The following is a 16661-nucleotide window of genomic DNA, read 5'->3' on the forward strand; positions in this document are numbered from 1 at the left end:
GTATTTCTTGATATGTGGAAATAAATATGACTGATAATAATATATGACAGCCTTATGACATTCTGTAGATGGTAAATATAATTAATGTAGCTGCCAATAAGATGATATTATAAGTGCACTTTTGACCTAAGATTTATCCTACACGGACTATATAAAGAATAGAAGAATATAACGCATCTATTCAGTCACCACTAATCGTTGACCACGCTCAAGAATTATGTTGGATAATGTCTGAGTCACATCAATCCACTTGTAATCAGATTATATTAGTGATGCAATAAAACATATGCAAGTATTATACGCAACGATCTCGCATAGAAAAATCATGCATCATTGATTGATCTGACCAGTTGAAAACTCGGTTACCAAGTCTTCCCTTCGGTAATTATGTATTCAATTTTTTTTTTCTAATACATTTTAGATTATTTTTTGTCCAGACAAAACGACTTTTAGAAAAAAAAAATATATAAGTTGCAAGAATCTGAAATCCTTGAGACATTTCTGGGATTCACAAGTCTCACGAAGAAGAACGGGAGAAAGCAGCAAAAGTAACAAAATTATTTGTAGAACCTCGTGAGTTGAGTAAATGTTTATATTGTTTCCTCTCAAGGACGGAATAATAAGTTTGGTCATAGTCGTTTTAGAAGGTGGTGGCTGTGCTGGTGAGTGGTGACTGCTGTACAATAGGTCAATAACGAGACCAAACAGTTGGCATGTTCAAAACAAACTCAAAATTCCTAACTTGTGAAGGGGGCCTTGTATATGCAAAATAAAACTCCCTTTCAGGAGAACATGTCAACCCTACGTCATCAGGATTAGTTCACATTGATTTAATGACTCAATAGTATATAGGGCCATCTAGTGATCAGAACAAAATTTCTTATCGCGTTCCAGACTCCCCACAAGAAGAATTTGCCTAACCTAACCAAATATTTCTTGTTGGGTGGGTGTGTTTTGATTTAATGGAAAGACAAAATATTGACTATTCGTGATTTCATGAAATTTATCTAACTTAATGATACTAGTTCCTAGAGTGATTATTTGTGATATCATGATATAGGTATAGGAATCAAGTACAAACCCAATTTAGAACCTGTCCAGAAAAAAAACAACTGGTTTGTACACTGTTATATAATCATAATGGTCTTGCCTCTTTTTTAACAAACGTGTGATTTAGTAGTGTTTGGAATTTTCCATGTTCAAAAAATTATTGTGGCATTTAGTGTTTTCAAATGTGATATTGCATGGTTACATGTAACTGAATTGTTTGAATTATCCAGTTATTTGAAATGTAACAAGTAGTGATTGAGAGTCGTTATAATTGTCAAAATGTTTCTCTTATATAGAAAATAAAAATTGATAGAGAAATTAAAACATATATATCAAAACCTATGACTGATGATTTCTTAGCTAATACAGTTGGATTTTTTAAGTATAAGAAGAAAAAAAAATTGAACCAGGCAAAGAAATAGCATGAGTAAAGATGAAGTGGGAACTCGTATGAAAGAATTTAATGAGTTGCCAAGATGTTGGTGGTGTGGGAAGCCAGCTTTGCATAAAATTTGTGTATTGTGATTTATGTGGTAAGTAGTACCAATGAAAGTGTGTTCAGGACAGGCCCGTAGTCAAAACTTATGACTTTGGTGGGGCTTCCCACATATTTGGGGGCTGAACAAAATAAAAACGACTAATCTTGTATAGCACTCACAGAAACAGTAGCACAGCAGTGTTGTTACACCATTGCTGAACCATCATACAATAATGATCATCAGTCAGGGCCAATAGTACATCATGTATGGGTCATGCACTTGCATATACTATATGCAAGTGCAGGTAGCACCAAATTGCAAGATAATAAATTATGGAGATATGTTTGCAACAAAGAATATTTTCAAAACCCATTAGTTTGCACCAAGCTGCAAACTAACTTGAAGTTTTATTATGACACTGTAAATGAAAAATAACTGTAAAATACAAATATATGAGCTTGAGAGTTTGTGTGGCTACTAAAATTTTGGGGGAGGTAAGCCCCCCATAGGGCCCCCCTGTGGTTAGAGGCCTGGTTCAGGAATACCAAATCAAATTATGTTGAACAGTGACAATATTGTAAATGAAAGCAATGATCATAGCAGAAAGAAAAGCCGTTATTGATTTTAACCCATTCAAGTACGATGACAAGATGTCTTGTCATTTGGTCAAATAAAACAAAAAATCATAAAACACCAAAATGTTTGATCAAACACCAGAAAAATATGACGCCAGTCCTCGCTTTGCTGCGAGCGAAGCGAGGATTGACGTCATATTTTTCTGGTGTTTGATCAAACATTTTGGTGTTTTATGATTTTTTGTTTTATTTGACCAAATGACAAGACATCTTGTCATCGGAGTTGAATGGGTTAATCAACTTGAATAGGTAGCTTACAAAAGTTGATAAACCTAATTTTTGATATATTAATGAATGGCATCAAGATGTAAGTTATACTTTAAGATATTATATCTTGAACAAGTGAAATATGATAAACTAAAAAGACAGACAAATAGAGACAAGCTACTCATAAGCAGGCAAGTTAAAATGAAAAGATGTATTGGCAGTAAAAAGGACCAATGAAGAAAATGCAAAAAAAAAAAAAAAAAAGTCTGTGTTATGCAAAGTACAAAAGTGAGAAGTTGAAGCATACTTTCTCAATGAATTTTGATGGCAAAACAAACTGGATAAATTTTCCTGAAAATTGTAAGGGTGAGTTAAGCATATAATTCTAAGAAAAACAGGAAGAGATACCCAGGATGAGAATATATAAGATTCCTAAGGACAATTTTGTTGGGTGTTCTTATAAAGAACAAATGGAGAAGTTTGAGGAAGGATGTTTGATGATTTGTAAAAATATTTAGTCTGCAGATTATTAAGACCAACATTGCATAAATATACGTGTGTGTTTGTATATATATATATATATATATATATGTGTGTGTGTGTGCATATATATATGTATATTGATTAAAGAAAATGGAGAAAAGTGGGAGGTGAGCCAGTTGTTTGCTGATGACACTGCGCTAGTAGCAGGATCAGTGGAGGGATTGAGGAAGTTAGTGACAGAGTTTGAGAAGGTGTGTGAAAGAAGGAAGCTGAAGATAGATGTGGGCAAAAGTAAGGTGATGAGATGTACAAGGGGAGAGAGTGACAGCAGGCTGGAGGTGAGCATTAAGGGTGAAAGACTGGAGGAAGTGGATAGTTTTAGATACTTGGGTGCAAATGTGGCAGGAAAGGGAGGAGTGGGGGTGGAGGTAGAATGTAGATTGAGAGAAGCGAGTGAATGCCTTTGTGGATTAAAAAGTGTAATGAGAAATAGACATCTGGAAATGGATGCTAAGAGGAGGTTATATGAAGGAGTAATTGTGCCAACAGTACTGTACGGAGCAGAAACATGGAACATGAGAGAGGAATAGAGGAGTTTGAATGTGGTTGAGATAAAAGTCTGAGAAGTATGATAGGGATTACTAGGCTAGATATAGTGAGAAATGAGGTGAGGAGGAGAACAGGGGTGGAAAGGGAGCTGGGAGATAGGGTTGATGAAAAAATATTAGGATGGTTTGGACACATGGAAAGAATGAGTGAAGAAAGATTAGTGAAAGAAGTATGGAAGGCGTGAATATGAGGGGACATCCTAAGAAGAGATGGATGGATGGGGTGAAAGGGGCATTACAAAAGAGAGGAATGTCTGTGGAGGAAGGATGGGAGAGGACAGAAGATAGGGGTGAATGGAGAGGGGTTGTGTATAGATGATGCTGTGATGCATGAGGGGGAGTGGGTGAGGGATGGGGGTGAGGAAGTATATAAGAGAAAGATTTGATGCAGCCCGAAGGGATTTCTCCCTGTCTTCTCCTTTTCTGCATGAGGGGACAGAGAGGGGGGAGGGGTCGCCAAATTTATGAAGTGGCCTTGCTGTGGATGTACTGTGTCTTGCGACACTGCTTCTGACCCAGGGCAGTGGACAGGATGCAGGGATGACCCATCATCCAGGAGGTGCCCAGAAAAGAGGGAGGGATGAGGGTGGAGGGGAGTGGAATATATAGGAAATGGAATGGGTGGGAGTGGTTTCTATGCCTTTTTATTTTTGGCTACCCCCTGTGTTGGGGGAAAAAGCCTTTGGTATATGTAAACATGATTGGAGCCAGCACTGACCCCTGTGTGACGCCACTTATCATTTCTTCCCACTTTGAGTATTTATCACTAATTACTACTCTCATTTTTCTCCCAGTAAGGAAGTCCTCCATCCATTCTAATAATTTACCTCTGATGCCACCTATTGACTCTATTTTTCTTATTAATTTCTTGTGTGGTACCTTATCAAATGCTTTTTGTAGGTCTAGATAGGCACAGTCTGCCCATCCATCCCTCTCTTCCATTACATCTATTAGTCTCGAATAGAAACAGATCACGTTTGTTGTACATGATCTTCCTTGTCTGAATCCAAATTGATTTGGATTCAGTATAGTTTTTTCTTCCAGATGTTTAACCCATCTACTTTTGATTACTTTTTCACGTATTTTTGCTACTGTGCTTGTTAGGGAGACCAGTCTGTAGTTAGTTGGATTTTCCTTGTTTCCTCCTCTATATACTGTATTGGTACAAGATTTGCATTTTTCCAGTCTTGTGGTACCTTTCCTTCTTTGAGCGAGCATTTGATTATATTGTATATTTTATCTGTTAACTCCTCTATGCTTTCTTTCAGTATCCAATTTGCAATTCTATCTGGACCATGCGATTTTCTGACATCAAGGTTTTTTTATTTGGTCTCCGATTCCCTTCTGTGTTACAGTTATTTCCTTCATTGTCTATTCCCTCACAATTAGGTGAGTTCTCAACTGTGAATACTGATTTGAAATGATTGCCCATAATTTCTGCCATTTCTTGTTCTTCTGTATATTCATGACTTCCTTGGCACAGATTTTCTATTGTTTTTTAGTTTACCATTCACATATCTGTAAAACAGTTTAGGTTGTTCTTTACATTTTTCTATTATTTCTTTTTCATAGTTTCTCTTTTCATCTCTGCGTATTTTTACATAATTGTTTCTTAGTTTGATGAATGTTTGCCATTTGTGTGTGTGTGTGTGTGTATTTACCTAGTTGTATTTTATGGGACTAGAGCTATGCTCATTTTGACCTGTTTTTGTATCTCTCCACATCCAGTTTGCTTTTGAATTCGTGTATAGTTCTGGCATTAACTGTTTCTAAGTGAGGTACTTAGACAGGGCTTTCTGCGATAAAGATAGGAAACATAGGACGCAGGTGTGTTTCCCCGGTGCGGGCATAGGAGATGTTAGAGATAGGATTGAAGAGTGTCTAGTAGGGGAAGGTAAGGACCCAGTAGTTTGCTTAAGTGCCGGGGGAAATGATATAGGTAAGTTAGGGAGTGAGGAATTGTTTGCACGGTACCGGGATGTGCTAGACAAGATTAGAAATGGGGGAGGTGTTCCTGTTGTATGTGGAATCCTTCCGAGGCAAAGAGTTGGAGGCATGTGGCATTCCAGGGCTATTGTAATGAATTGCAGGCTGGCAAAACATTGTAAGGCCAATGGATGGGCATTTGTCGACAACTGGGACCGCTTTTATGGTAAGAATCACCTATACACAAGGGATGGGGTGCACTTGTCTCCCAGAGGATTTCGGCTCCTTGCTGAATCCCTTGAGCGAGAAGTAGGCATCCTACAGGGGTTTTTCGGGTAGATTACATGGGAGTAGGGGGAGAAGTAATGTACCGGAATATAGTTTAGGCAATAGAAGCAACTTAGAGAGGGACTGTGAAGAGAATCACCTAAGCAGGTGGAAGGAAGATATACTTGAAGTTTACTATACAAATAGCAGGAGCATAATTAACAAAATTGATTTGCTGCGAGGTAAAGCATGCATAGAAAATTTCTATATTATACCTATTACTGAATCCTGGATCAACATGGCTGATAAACATTTCCTTCCGGAAATCGAAATAGAAGGATATAAGTTTTTTCATAAGGATATGGTTGGCAGGAATGGGAGAGGTGTAGCACTTTTTGTTAAAAATACATTAAACTGTATTATCAACAATTCGATTAAGGAAGAGGACTATACAGAATCTATTTGGTTAGAGATTATAGGCAAGAATAAGAAAGTTATTATTGGCGTCTTGTATAGACCTAACCTCAGCATTGAGCAGACTGATCCCCTGATTCATGGAATTCACAGAGCGTCCCAGTATAAAAACGTTGTGATCATGAGAGATTTTAATTATAGAAACATTGACTGGGAAACTTTAATAGGAGATCATGAAGCGAAGAAATTCCTAGATGTGGTGCAGGATAATTTTCTAAAACAAGTGATTACTGATCCTACGAGGTGACAAAATACCCTGGACTTGATTTTAACAAATAATGAGCACCAAATTAGCAGCGTAATAGTGGGAGATAGTCTAGGCTCTAGCGATCATCAAGAAATAAGATTTAATGTTATTTGGGAAGAATTAAAAAGTATGAATAACATTCAAGTACAGTATCAGACTTCAGGAAAGCAAACTTTGACAATATAAAAACCTATTTGAAATTGAATATGAAATGTCATGCGGACATTTCAAACATTGTCGGTTCTCGTTGCGGGGCTGGGAGTCAGGTCTGGGTCACGGAGGGTAATATGCATACCTTAGGTCAGGTCATTTGGGGGCGAGGGCTCAACAGTCAGGTCAGCGATTTAGAAGAATTGTACAGCAATCTAACTGATCAAAACACATTATCCCCCTAAAGTCAATACGGAAAAATAGTAATACTCCCAAATGGATGACAGACAGATTGAAACATGATATCGGAATGAAAAAAGGACTTTACATAAAAATAAAAAGACGGGGAATCACACCTTAGATCAAGATGTAACAAAATGGCAAAGCTGGTTAAAAGGAATACACGTACAGCAAAACGTAATTATGAAATCAAGGTTGCCAGTCAAGCAAAATCCAACCCAAAGGGTTTCTTTCACCTCTATAGAAAAAAAAGTAAAGAAAGAATAGGACCAATTAAAAACGATGAAAATGTCATGATAGAATAGGAGGAAAAAATGAGTGAGGAGTTTAACAATTATTTTCTATCGGTGTTTACTAATGAGAGGTTAGATATAGTACCTGACTGCGATCCGATTTACAGAGGGGATGAAGAAAGTAGTCTATCTAATATCAGCATTAGTAAAGAAGTAGTCTAGCAGATTGAAAGACTTAAAGCTACAAAATCTCCGGGTCCAGACGAAATTTCTCCAAGAATGCTTAAGGAGTGTAAATTTGAAATCTGCGACCAGTTAACTGAAATATTCAATAAATTGGTAGACACTGGTTTTGTGCCTACTACTTGGAGGCAGGCAAACATTGTTCCTGTTTTTAAGAAGGGAGATAGATCGTCTATATGCAACTACAGGCCAATCAGTTTGACATCGGTTATAGAAAAAATGCTTGAATCAATAATAGTAAATAGACTCGGAGAACACATCGAAGGGCATAATTTAATTTGTGATTCACAGCATGGTTTCTCCAAGGGTAAGTCATGTGTGACTAATCCTCTATCCTTTTACACTAAAGTATATAAGGCATCAGATAATAATGAAAATTACGATGTTATTTACCTTAACTTTAGCAAAGCGTTCCACAAGGTGCCACACCAGAGACTACTAAATAAAATCAAAGCCCATGGCATAGGAGGAAAAGTGTTAGAATGGATTAGAGCTTGGATTAGTAACAGAAAACAGTGGGTCACCATAAATGGAATAAAATCCAGGTGGGGCAATGATACTAGTGGGGTCCCCCAGGGCTCTGTTTTGGGTCCCTTGTTGTTCATTATGTACATAAACGACATAGACGATGGGATAAATAGTGATATTAGTAAGTTTGAGGACGACATTAAAATAGGACGCCTAATTAGGTCAGGAGACGATGCAGAGATTCTGCAGGATGATCTTAATAATTTGTTGACATGGTCAGTGAAATGGCAAATGAACTTCAATATCTTTAAGTGTAGTGTGTTAAATGTAGGGCTACACAACCCCGAAAATAGATACATCTTAGCACGTTTTTAGAAAAATCTGAGTGTGAGAGGGACTTGGTAGTTCTGGTGAGTCCGGACCTTAAAACCAGGAAGCAGTGCATTAGCACCAGAAATAAAGCTAACAGAGCATTAGGTTTCATTGCTAGGACGGTAATGAATAGAAATGCAGAGGTAATTATTAAACTCTATCTAGCGATAGTTAGACCCATCCTTGACTATGCAGTACAGTTTTGGTCTCCGTCCTACAAAATGGACATAAATTCACTAGAATCAGTACAGAGAAGAATGACCAAAATGATACATGGACTCGGAAATTTTCCTTACGAAGATAGGCTTAGGCACCTAAACTTACATTCTCTGGAAAGACGCAGAGTGCGGGGGGATCTAATAGAAGTGTTCAAGTGGATCAAAGGCTATAACAAGGGTGATGCAAACAAGGTAATCATAATAAAACAACAGGGCAGGACTTGCAGTAATGGGTATAAACTGGACAAATTTAGATTTAAGAAGGAAATAGGCAAGAATTGGTTTACTAATAGGGTGGTCGACAAATGGAATAAACTTAGTAACCATGTAGTAAGTGCTGAAACTATCAGTTGTTTTATAAAACAATTAGACAACTTTATGGATGGGGATGACAGGTGATGATGAATACGGAGCTGCCTAGTGTAGGCCTTATGGTCTCTTGCAGTCTCCTTTATTCTTATGTTCTTATGTTCTTAATTTGTTCCAGACATCAATCACTCTGTGTGGGAAACTTCTTTTTCAAATCTCATCTGTAGCTGTCTTTCTTTAGTTTCTTTGTGTGTCCTCTTGTTTCTCTTTTGTCCCATTTTAATAGATCATCTCTATCAAGAACTTCCATTCCTTTCATAATTCTGAAAATGGTCAACAAATTGCCTCTCTCCCTTCTCTGCTCTAACGTTGTCAGTTGTAATTTCTCCAATCTTTGTATGTCAAATTTGATAGTGTAGGTGCCATATTAGTCACCGCTCTTTGGATTCTTTCTAATTTCTTTGTATTATTCTTTGTGCTAGGTGCCCACATTGTGTGTGTGTGTGTATTTACCTAGTTGTATCTTATGGGAAGGGAGCTATGCTCGTGGTGTCCCACCTTTGTATCTCGCAGTGTCTAGTTTGTTCTTAAATTCATGTACAGTTTTTGCACACATTGTTTTGACCAGTTTGGTCCAGATGTCTACCACTTTGTGTTTTTTTTTTTTTTTTTTTTTAGGTCTTTTCTATAACTATCTCTTTTGAGATTTTTTCTATACATTGGGGTCAGTTTTATATATGAGGGTTAGTTGTATAGTTGGTGGGTGTTGTTAGGTATATTATATATATGTTAGCTTATGGGTAATGTAATAGGGCAGTTATAATAAAGGATTTTCAATAGGTTAGTCTGGTGACATTGGGTATCTATATCTTGTTTGTCTTGAAATGTGCTGCATTAGATGTATGTTCTGGGAAATGCAAGGTAAGCAAGAGGGGAGTTTCGCTATGTTGCAAGCATGTGGATCACGTGCGTGGTAGGTGATGGTTAGTAATGGTTACACCAGTGCTGTACTTTTTCTCTAGATCTTCTGTGTATTCTGTATTTCTGTGGCATAGATTTACCATTTCCTGTTTATTTTTAAGTTTAACATTCACATATCTATAGAATAGTTTTGGTTGATCTTTACATTTTTCTATGATGTCTTTTGTAGTTTTCTTTTTTCTTCTCTGCGCACTTTTACATATTCATTTCAGTGGTTGATATATTTTCCCATTTTCTTGGTTTTATCTTTTTTCCATCTTTTCCAAGCTTTATCTCTTTTATCTTTTGCCTCACTGCATCTTCTGTTGAACCAGCATTTAATGTACACCTCTTGTTTCTGTCTTGGTACATATTTACTCCATTATAGATTTCCATCAAGATTGTCCATTTCTCTTCAATTTTTGTCTCTTTAATGTAGAATTTTTCTCAATTTGTATTTTGAAAGAATTTAAGTCTATTTTGTTTTACATAAATCTTCCTTTTCTGTATGCCTCATTTCTCTCCATATATACTTCTTCCTTTAGTTCAGCCTCTATTTGTATGTAGTCACTCTTTCCAAATGGTGTCTTGTATTCAATTTTGTCCACAATTTCAGGTTCTTTTGTAAATATTAAATCTAGCCTTGATGGTTCTTCAGTACTTCTGTATCTGGTATTTTCATTTACCCATTGTGTCATTGTATGTTCTATGGTCATGTCAAGTAATACATTTCCCCATAGATCCTCTGCCTTTCATTGTCATCTCTTCTCAACATATTTTTTGTAGTTAAAATGTCCCATAAGTACCAGGCTACCTCTATCCTTCAGTATCTTGTTTAATGAATGCCTTGTATCATATAACAGTTTTGAATGCTCACCCTCTTTCCAAAAGCCCATGTCTACATATATATATATATACATATATATATATATATATATATATATTATACATATACATATATATATATATATATATATATATATTATACAAATACATGTGTGTATATATACATGTTTATACATAGATGTGTGTATATACATTTACACATATGTGTATATATAACATATATATACACACACATATATATACATGTATATATATATTTATGTACATATATATATATATATATATATATATATATGTATTATACATATACATGTGTGTATATATACATATTTATACATAGATGTGTGTATATATATTTACACATATATGTGTATATATATATATATATATACACACACATATATATACATTATATATATATATGTATATGTATATATTATATATATATGTATATGTATATATTATATATATATATGTATATGTATATGTAAAGGGGGGGAGCAGGTTCTCAGTAATACATGTGGAGTTAAAAACAACAGCATTGTTCTAGTTATTCAGTTTTTTCTTTGTAATCTCGATTTTCCTGATTGGAGATTTGCCATTAACCGGGGGAATTGAAACCAAGTCTCTATATTCTTCCATTTTTTTTTTTTTTTTTAATTCAACGTTTACTACAGAAACACCTTTACTAGTAATTACAGAAAAGATGAAAAAGTCATTAAGGATATAATTTATAAGAATAGCCTGCCTACAAATGAGAACAACAAAATCAGAGTTCTCATCTACTACAAAAATCACAAAACTTCCTCTCTGATCATGACAAACAATTTGTCTAGGTGATCAGACTTCACATCTAGAGCTAATGTAGTGTATCAATATTGTTGTTATACAGGGGATTGTAAGCCTCTCACACCTACATTGGTTTTATTAGATGTAAACTCAGCCGTTGCCTATCTTTACATCCACAAGAGGTAGCAATCAAAGAGCATCATAAGAAATTCCACAACGCTGTACTCAGAAGGGATGAATTGATCAATAACACCAAAATTATTGGATTGAGTGATGACCCTAGGAGACTACAATTACTCGAAGCCTTTCACATTAGAGACAAAGCTCCAGTCATTAACATCCAGAGCAATTTAATCTCTACTATCCCATTATATAGAAACAAAAATCCCCCACTCCCCCCTCCCTCTACCCCCTCTCTCCCTTCACCTCCACCTCCTCTCTCACCCTCGGTGACCACACCCGCCTAACCCTCCCCCACCCCCAACCCCCTTACCCCGTGACCTCTGAGATCCCTTTTGTCTGACCTGATCTTATGCCTATATATACATCGGTCAACTCCGACTTGTCACTTTCTTTCTCTCTTCCCTTTAAATGTAAGTCTTCTTGTCTCCATATTTATTTGCACACAATTGTCATCTTTACTCTATTTATATAATTTTTTCACCATTACTGTAACTATGTTATTTTTGTTATTTCAGTTTACTCTTGAAAATGTCTTCTTCAAGACGAAACATTGAACTCAAATAAAAAATGGAAGAATATAGAGACTTAATTTCAATTCACCCGGTTAATGGCAAATCTCTAATCAGGAAAATCGAGAATACAAAGAAAAAACTGATTAACTACAATAATGCTGTCGTTTTTAACTCGTGTGTGTGTGTGTGTGTGTGTATATATATATATACAGTATCTACAGTGTATATAATTTCTGGTAATTGAACTGGGATTTCGCTAGATGCCAAACCAATGCCGCACTGAGCCATGGGAACTTCAAAAGTACTTTAACTTTTAACTTGGAGATTAACTAACTACTGAAGATTCTAGGTAGAATTCTAACTCCTGGTATTCTTTTTCTTTATCCTTTTTGCTAAATTTGTTTACTTTTAGCTTTTCTTTACCTCTAACCCTTTTCCTCCTTATCCATCTTTCCTCTCAGTTCCCTTCAGCTAATAAATGATATGACAATCCCTTATCCCCTCTCCCGAAAACATGAATATTTAGAACTCTTCCAATACTCCCATTGGATACCACTACATAGGTCATTAAGGCCTTCATAACCATACTCCAATCCACCTTAATTTCCCATATATACTCATGACTGTCCATCTTCTGTAATACTGTGTTATCATCAACTCCCTTTCTAAACACATCTCTGTCAAGTCTCCAATATAATTCTTACCAGACACCTGAAACCTCCTTGCTGTTCTATTGGTTCATCTACTCTAGCAATGAGAATCCCCACCACCATGACATTCACATTCTTTCCAAAACTCTATACACTTATTTAAGTTGATCCAGAAAATCTCCTTTCCCTCATCACTTTTCTCACTGCCAGGGCTGTGTGCACTCACAAAATACCAGATCTGTTCCAGTTTTACCATTACCCAAATTATCCTCAAAGACACTTCCCTCTACACCACCACACACCTTCCTATCTCAACACTTACCAGCAGAGCCACTCCTTCCCTCCTGTACTCATCAATCCAGACACCCCCAACTACACTCCCCAACTCAAACTCACCTTTCACCTTCAACTTAGTTTCACGTAATGTTAATGCATCCATTTTCTCTCTCACAAAGGAATTACCAATCTGTTCCCTTTTATTTTCATTCATACCACAACGATGCATATTGAATGATGCAATTACTTGGGTTCTGGTTGGAGCCTTCCTCTCAGATTTCTCTAATGACTTGACTTTTTGGAGGAGGAACATACAGAGTGCAGGACTCCTAGTTCCACTAGCCTGCTCCATTTAGTCACTTTTTACAACATATTAAAGAAATATTGTGGCACAGTTATTTTTTCCCACCACAGGTGGGTCCAGAACATGTAGAGGCATAGAAGTAGTAAAGGACAGGGTTAAGGAAACTTCATAAAGGGGTGACAGATGTAGTACAAAAGTATCATCATTCCTTTATGAGTAAAGGTTTTTAAACTAACATAGACTAATGATGTGTGGATTTGGTCCTTAGGGGAGCTCCACACAGTTCCTAAAGTATTGGCTGCTTGTTACCTTGAGAAAAGAAATCTTATAGGGTGTGCTTTTATGAATGACCTTGAAATTCTGAATAATACACTGAACTGAAATTAGGATTGAAAATAATGAATATAAATACCTCCAAATAATGACACTGAGGTATTTGTGGGAGCGCAGTTCATAGTTCCTTCACTAGTGGATTGATAAAATTTGTACTTTTCTCTTGTCCTACAGATGTATATGCTTCTTTGGCAGATATAGGATAGCTATCAATAGCTCACTGGAAAGAATCACCAGAAATTCCATATATTCTTCACAAAGTGACCCAGACAAAAGTGGAGAATGTTATATTTTGGTATCTCACAAGAGTAATTTCAGATTTCTAATAATGATGCACACAAAAGAACAGCCTTTTCAGTATGATCTTTGCAATTCTGCATCCTCAAGTAAGGATGATCTCAAATACCATGTGATGGCATACACACAAGAAAAACTTTTGCAATGTGATTTTTGTGATGCAGCTTTCATGCAGGAAAGTGAACTGAAAATTCATTTAAAGACCCACACAGTAGAGAAACCTTTCCAATGTGACCTATGTGATGCATCTTTCTCAAGAAAGAGTGGTCTTACATATCATGTAATGACCCACACTGGGGAGAAGCCTTTCCAGTGTGGTCTGTGTGATGCAGCTTTCTCAAAAAAGTGGCATTTCAATAGACATGTTATGATCCACACAAGGGAAAAACCTTTCCAATGTAATCTGTGTAGTTCATCTTTCATAGAAAAGAGTGCTCTCAATGATCACATGAAAACACACACAGGAGAGAAGCCTTTCCAATGTGAACTGTGCAATGCAGCTTTTTCAAGAAAGTGTCATCTCAACCGGCATGTAATAACCCATATAGGAGGGAAGCCTTTTCAGTGTGGCCTGTGCAATACAACTTTCACAAAAAAGTGTGCTCTGAAAGATCATGTGAGGACCCACACAGGAGAGAAGCCATTCCAGTGCGATCTGTGTGGTGCAGCTTTCTCCTTAAAGGGTAACCTTAAATGCCATGCAGTAATCCACACAGGAGAGAAGCCTTTTCAGTGTGACCTGTGTAGTGCAGCTTTCTCAAGAAAGGGTGACCTCACTAGGCATTTGAATACCCACACAGGAGAGAAACCTTTCCATTGTAGCCAGTGTGATGCAGCTTTCTCTGCAAAGAGTCATCTCAAGAGGCACATGATGATCCACACAGGAGAAAAGCCTTTCCAGTGTGACCAGTGTGGTGTAGCTTTCATACAAAAGAGTGCCCTCAAAGACCATGTGAAGACCCACACAGGAGAGAAGCCTTTCCAGTGTGACCTTTGCATTGCAGCTTTCTCAAGAAAGGGTGACCTCAATAGGCATAAGATGCTCCACACAGGAGAAAAGCCTTTCAAATGTGACCTGTGTGAAGCAGCTTTCTTAAGAAATGGTGACCTCAATAGGCATATGATGAACCACACAGGAGAGAATTCTTTCCAGTGTAACCAGTGCGATGCAACATTTTCAAGCGAGGGTGACCTCAATGAACATATGACAACCCATACAGAAAACCTTTCCAGTGGGACCTCAGAAATACAGCTTTCTTAAGAAAGGGTAATCACAACAGCTATATTATAATTCATACAGAAGAGGCATTTTTAGTTGGACCTTTGTCATGAATATTTTTTTTCCTGCTAAGCCATGAATAGCATGGCAGTAACTTTTTTGTTTCTTCTTTGTTGGTGGCTTGGGCTTTTAGTATTTTTTGTCCACCTGGTTAAAGCATTTTAATCTTTTATCTGTCTTTTCTGGTTTGGTGATTATTTTCAGCTGAGGAAGCTTCTTCCATAACAAAAGATTGATTTGTAAAGACAATGTGACATGTGTGAACATTTGAGATTGTGAACAAGTAAATGTGCTAAATTTATAACATTTTAAATTATTGTAATCTGTGTAAAAGCTTCTGTGGTTAAGTCAAACTATTGGAATGATTGCATTGAGTGAACTAGAAAATGCTGTATATAACAGTCTTAGTAATTTATGTACCAGTGTTTTATTTTAATTAGATATATTTTTATTTAAAAAATCACATTGCATTTAGAAAGTTCTGATAGAAGTTTTAGTTCATGTTGATGGATATATTATTTTTGTTGAACCCCTCATGTTGAGTCTTTGGTAACATTTTTTTCTTCTTTTTTTTTACACATCATTTTGTTCCACTGAATAGACATAGATTTGAACAACACTCATTGTGCTAGATATGGATGACTGGGTGTCTACGGAATGACGTGACTTGACAAGTCTAGATAAATGGAAGGCAATAGGGAGAATATGTTGTTTATTGGTACTATGTTCAGAACATCAAAAGGACGAAGAGTAAATGGGTGTTTACAGGTAATTTCCCTTTTGGAGGAATCTATTCTCATGATTGGTCTTTCAGCATGGAGACAAATGTCGTAGTGCTGCCCCCACTTTTCTATCCAAAGGAAACCTCTTCCTCTCCTCCCAAGGCTGATAAAGTGGGAGTTGGCGAAATGAAGAATGATTGTTCAGAGGATGTGCATCCCAGCAGTGATATTGGAAATGGTTTGATTGGCAGTCAGTTGGAATATGAAAGTCTTAATGCAGAGCAGTGGCTGCAATGAGAGTGAGCTCCACAATTTTTCTTGTCATGACCAAACTTGTAAAACCTGTGGCATTCCTAAAGGACAGTCAGTCAAGGTCTGTCATAGGACTGCGCTGGTTCAAAGCCTGGACAAAAGAATTGTTGCTCCAAACCTAGCAAGCCAGCAATGTGAAAATTCCATGCTCTTCAGTTGCATGCTAGCCCATGGAAGGAACAAGACATCATGAACTGACAGGTTTTGATCTAAAAGGCATCTGTTAAGAAGGAAAGAAGCAGAATGAAAAAAAAAGATAGACATTTCCTCCTTGTGACCACAGATATATTTTGTACTTGAATCTTTGTAATTAGTAATGACCATGGTGCAGCTATGCTCTCCACCTTCTTGTGTGAACATTCTTCATTGTTGTGTGACACATACAGTACTTGGCAAAAGTATGCTGCCCCTACCTCTTACATCTGCCTAGTTATGGCAAAAGTAGGATGGCATTTTCTGAGGTAAAATTATGTAAACAGAAAATATCTGGTAACCCCCTGCTGCAATGGGCTAGCAGAGCAGACTGTAAGGGAAAACCCAACCAGTTGCTCCCAAGGTGCTGTTGGAAGAGGATGTTTAGTTAACCCCT

At 36.8% G+C, this 16661-nt stretch overlaps 1 protein-coding gene across 1 annotated transcript; it reads left to right on the plus strand.

Annotated features, from left to right (window-relative positions):
* The first annotated feature begins 471 nt into the window (after positions 1-471).
* LOC143031674 (uncharacterized) lies at positions 472-15034 on the plus strand. The gene is made up of 2 exons (XM_076195795.1): positions 472-573; positions 13637-15034. The coding sequence occupies exon 2, from the start codon at positions 13791-13793 to the stop codon at positions 15018-15020; it is 1230 nt and encodes a 409-aa protein (XP_076051910.1). The 5' UTR covers positions 472-573; positions 13637-13790; the 3' UTR covers positions 15021-15034.
* Positions 15035-16661: the final 1627 nt, after the last annotated feature.

Source organism: Oratosquilla oratoria, chromosome 12 (genome assembly GCF_046742065.1).
Source record: "Oratosquilla oratoria isolate Oo_2021 chromosome 12, ASM4674206v1, whole genome shotgun sequence".
In the NCBI taxonomy this organism is placed as follows: domain Eukaryota; kingdom Metazoa; phylum Arthropoda; class Malacostraca; order Stomatopoda; family Squillidae; genus Oratosquilla; species Oratosquilla oratoria.

Bases quoted from the DNA above. Each gene is read 5' to 3' on its own strand.
- LOC143031674 (XM_076195795.1), top strand. From the start codon at position 13,791: ATGATGCACACAAAAGAACAGCCTTTTCAGTATGATCTTTGCAATTCT.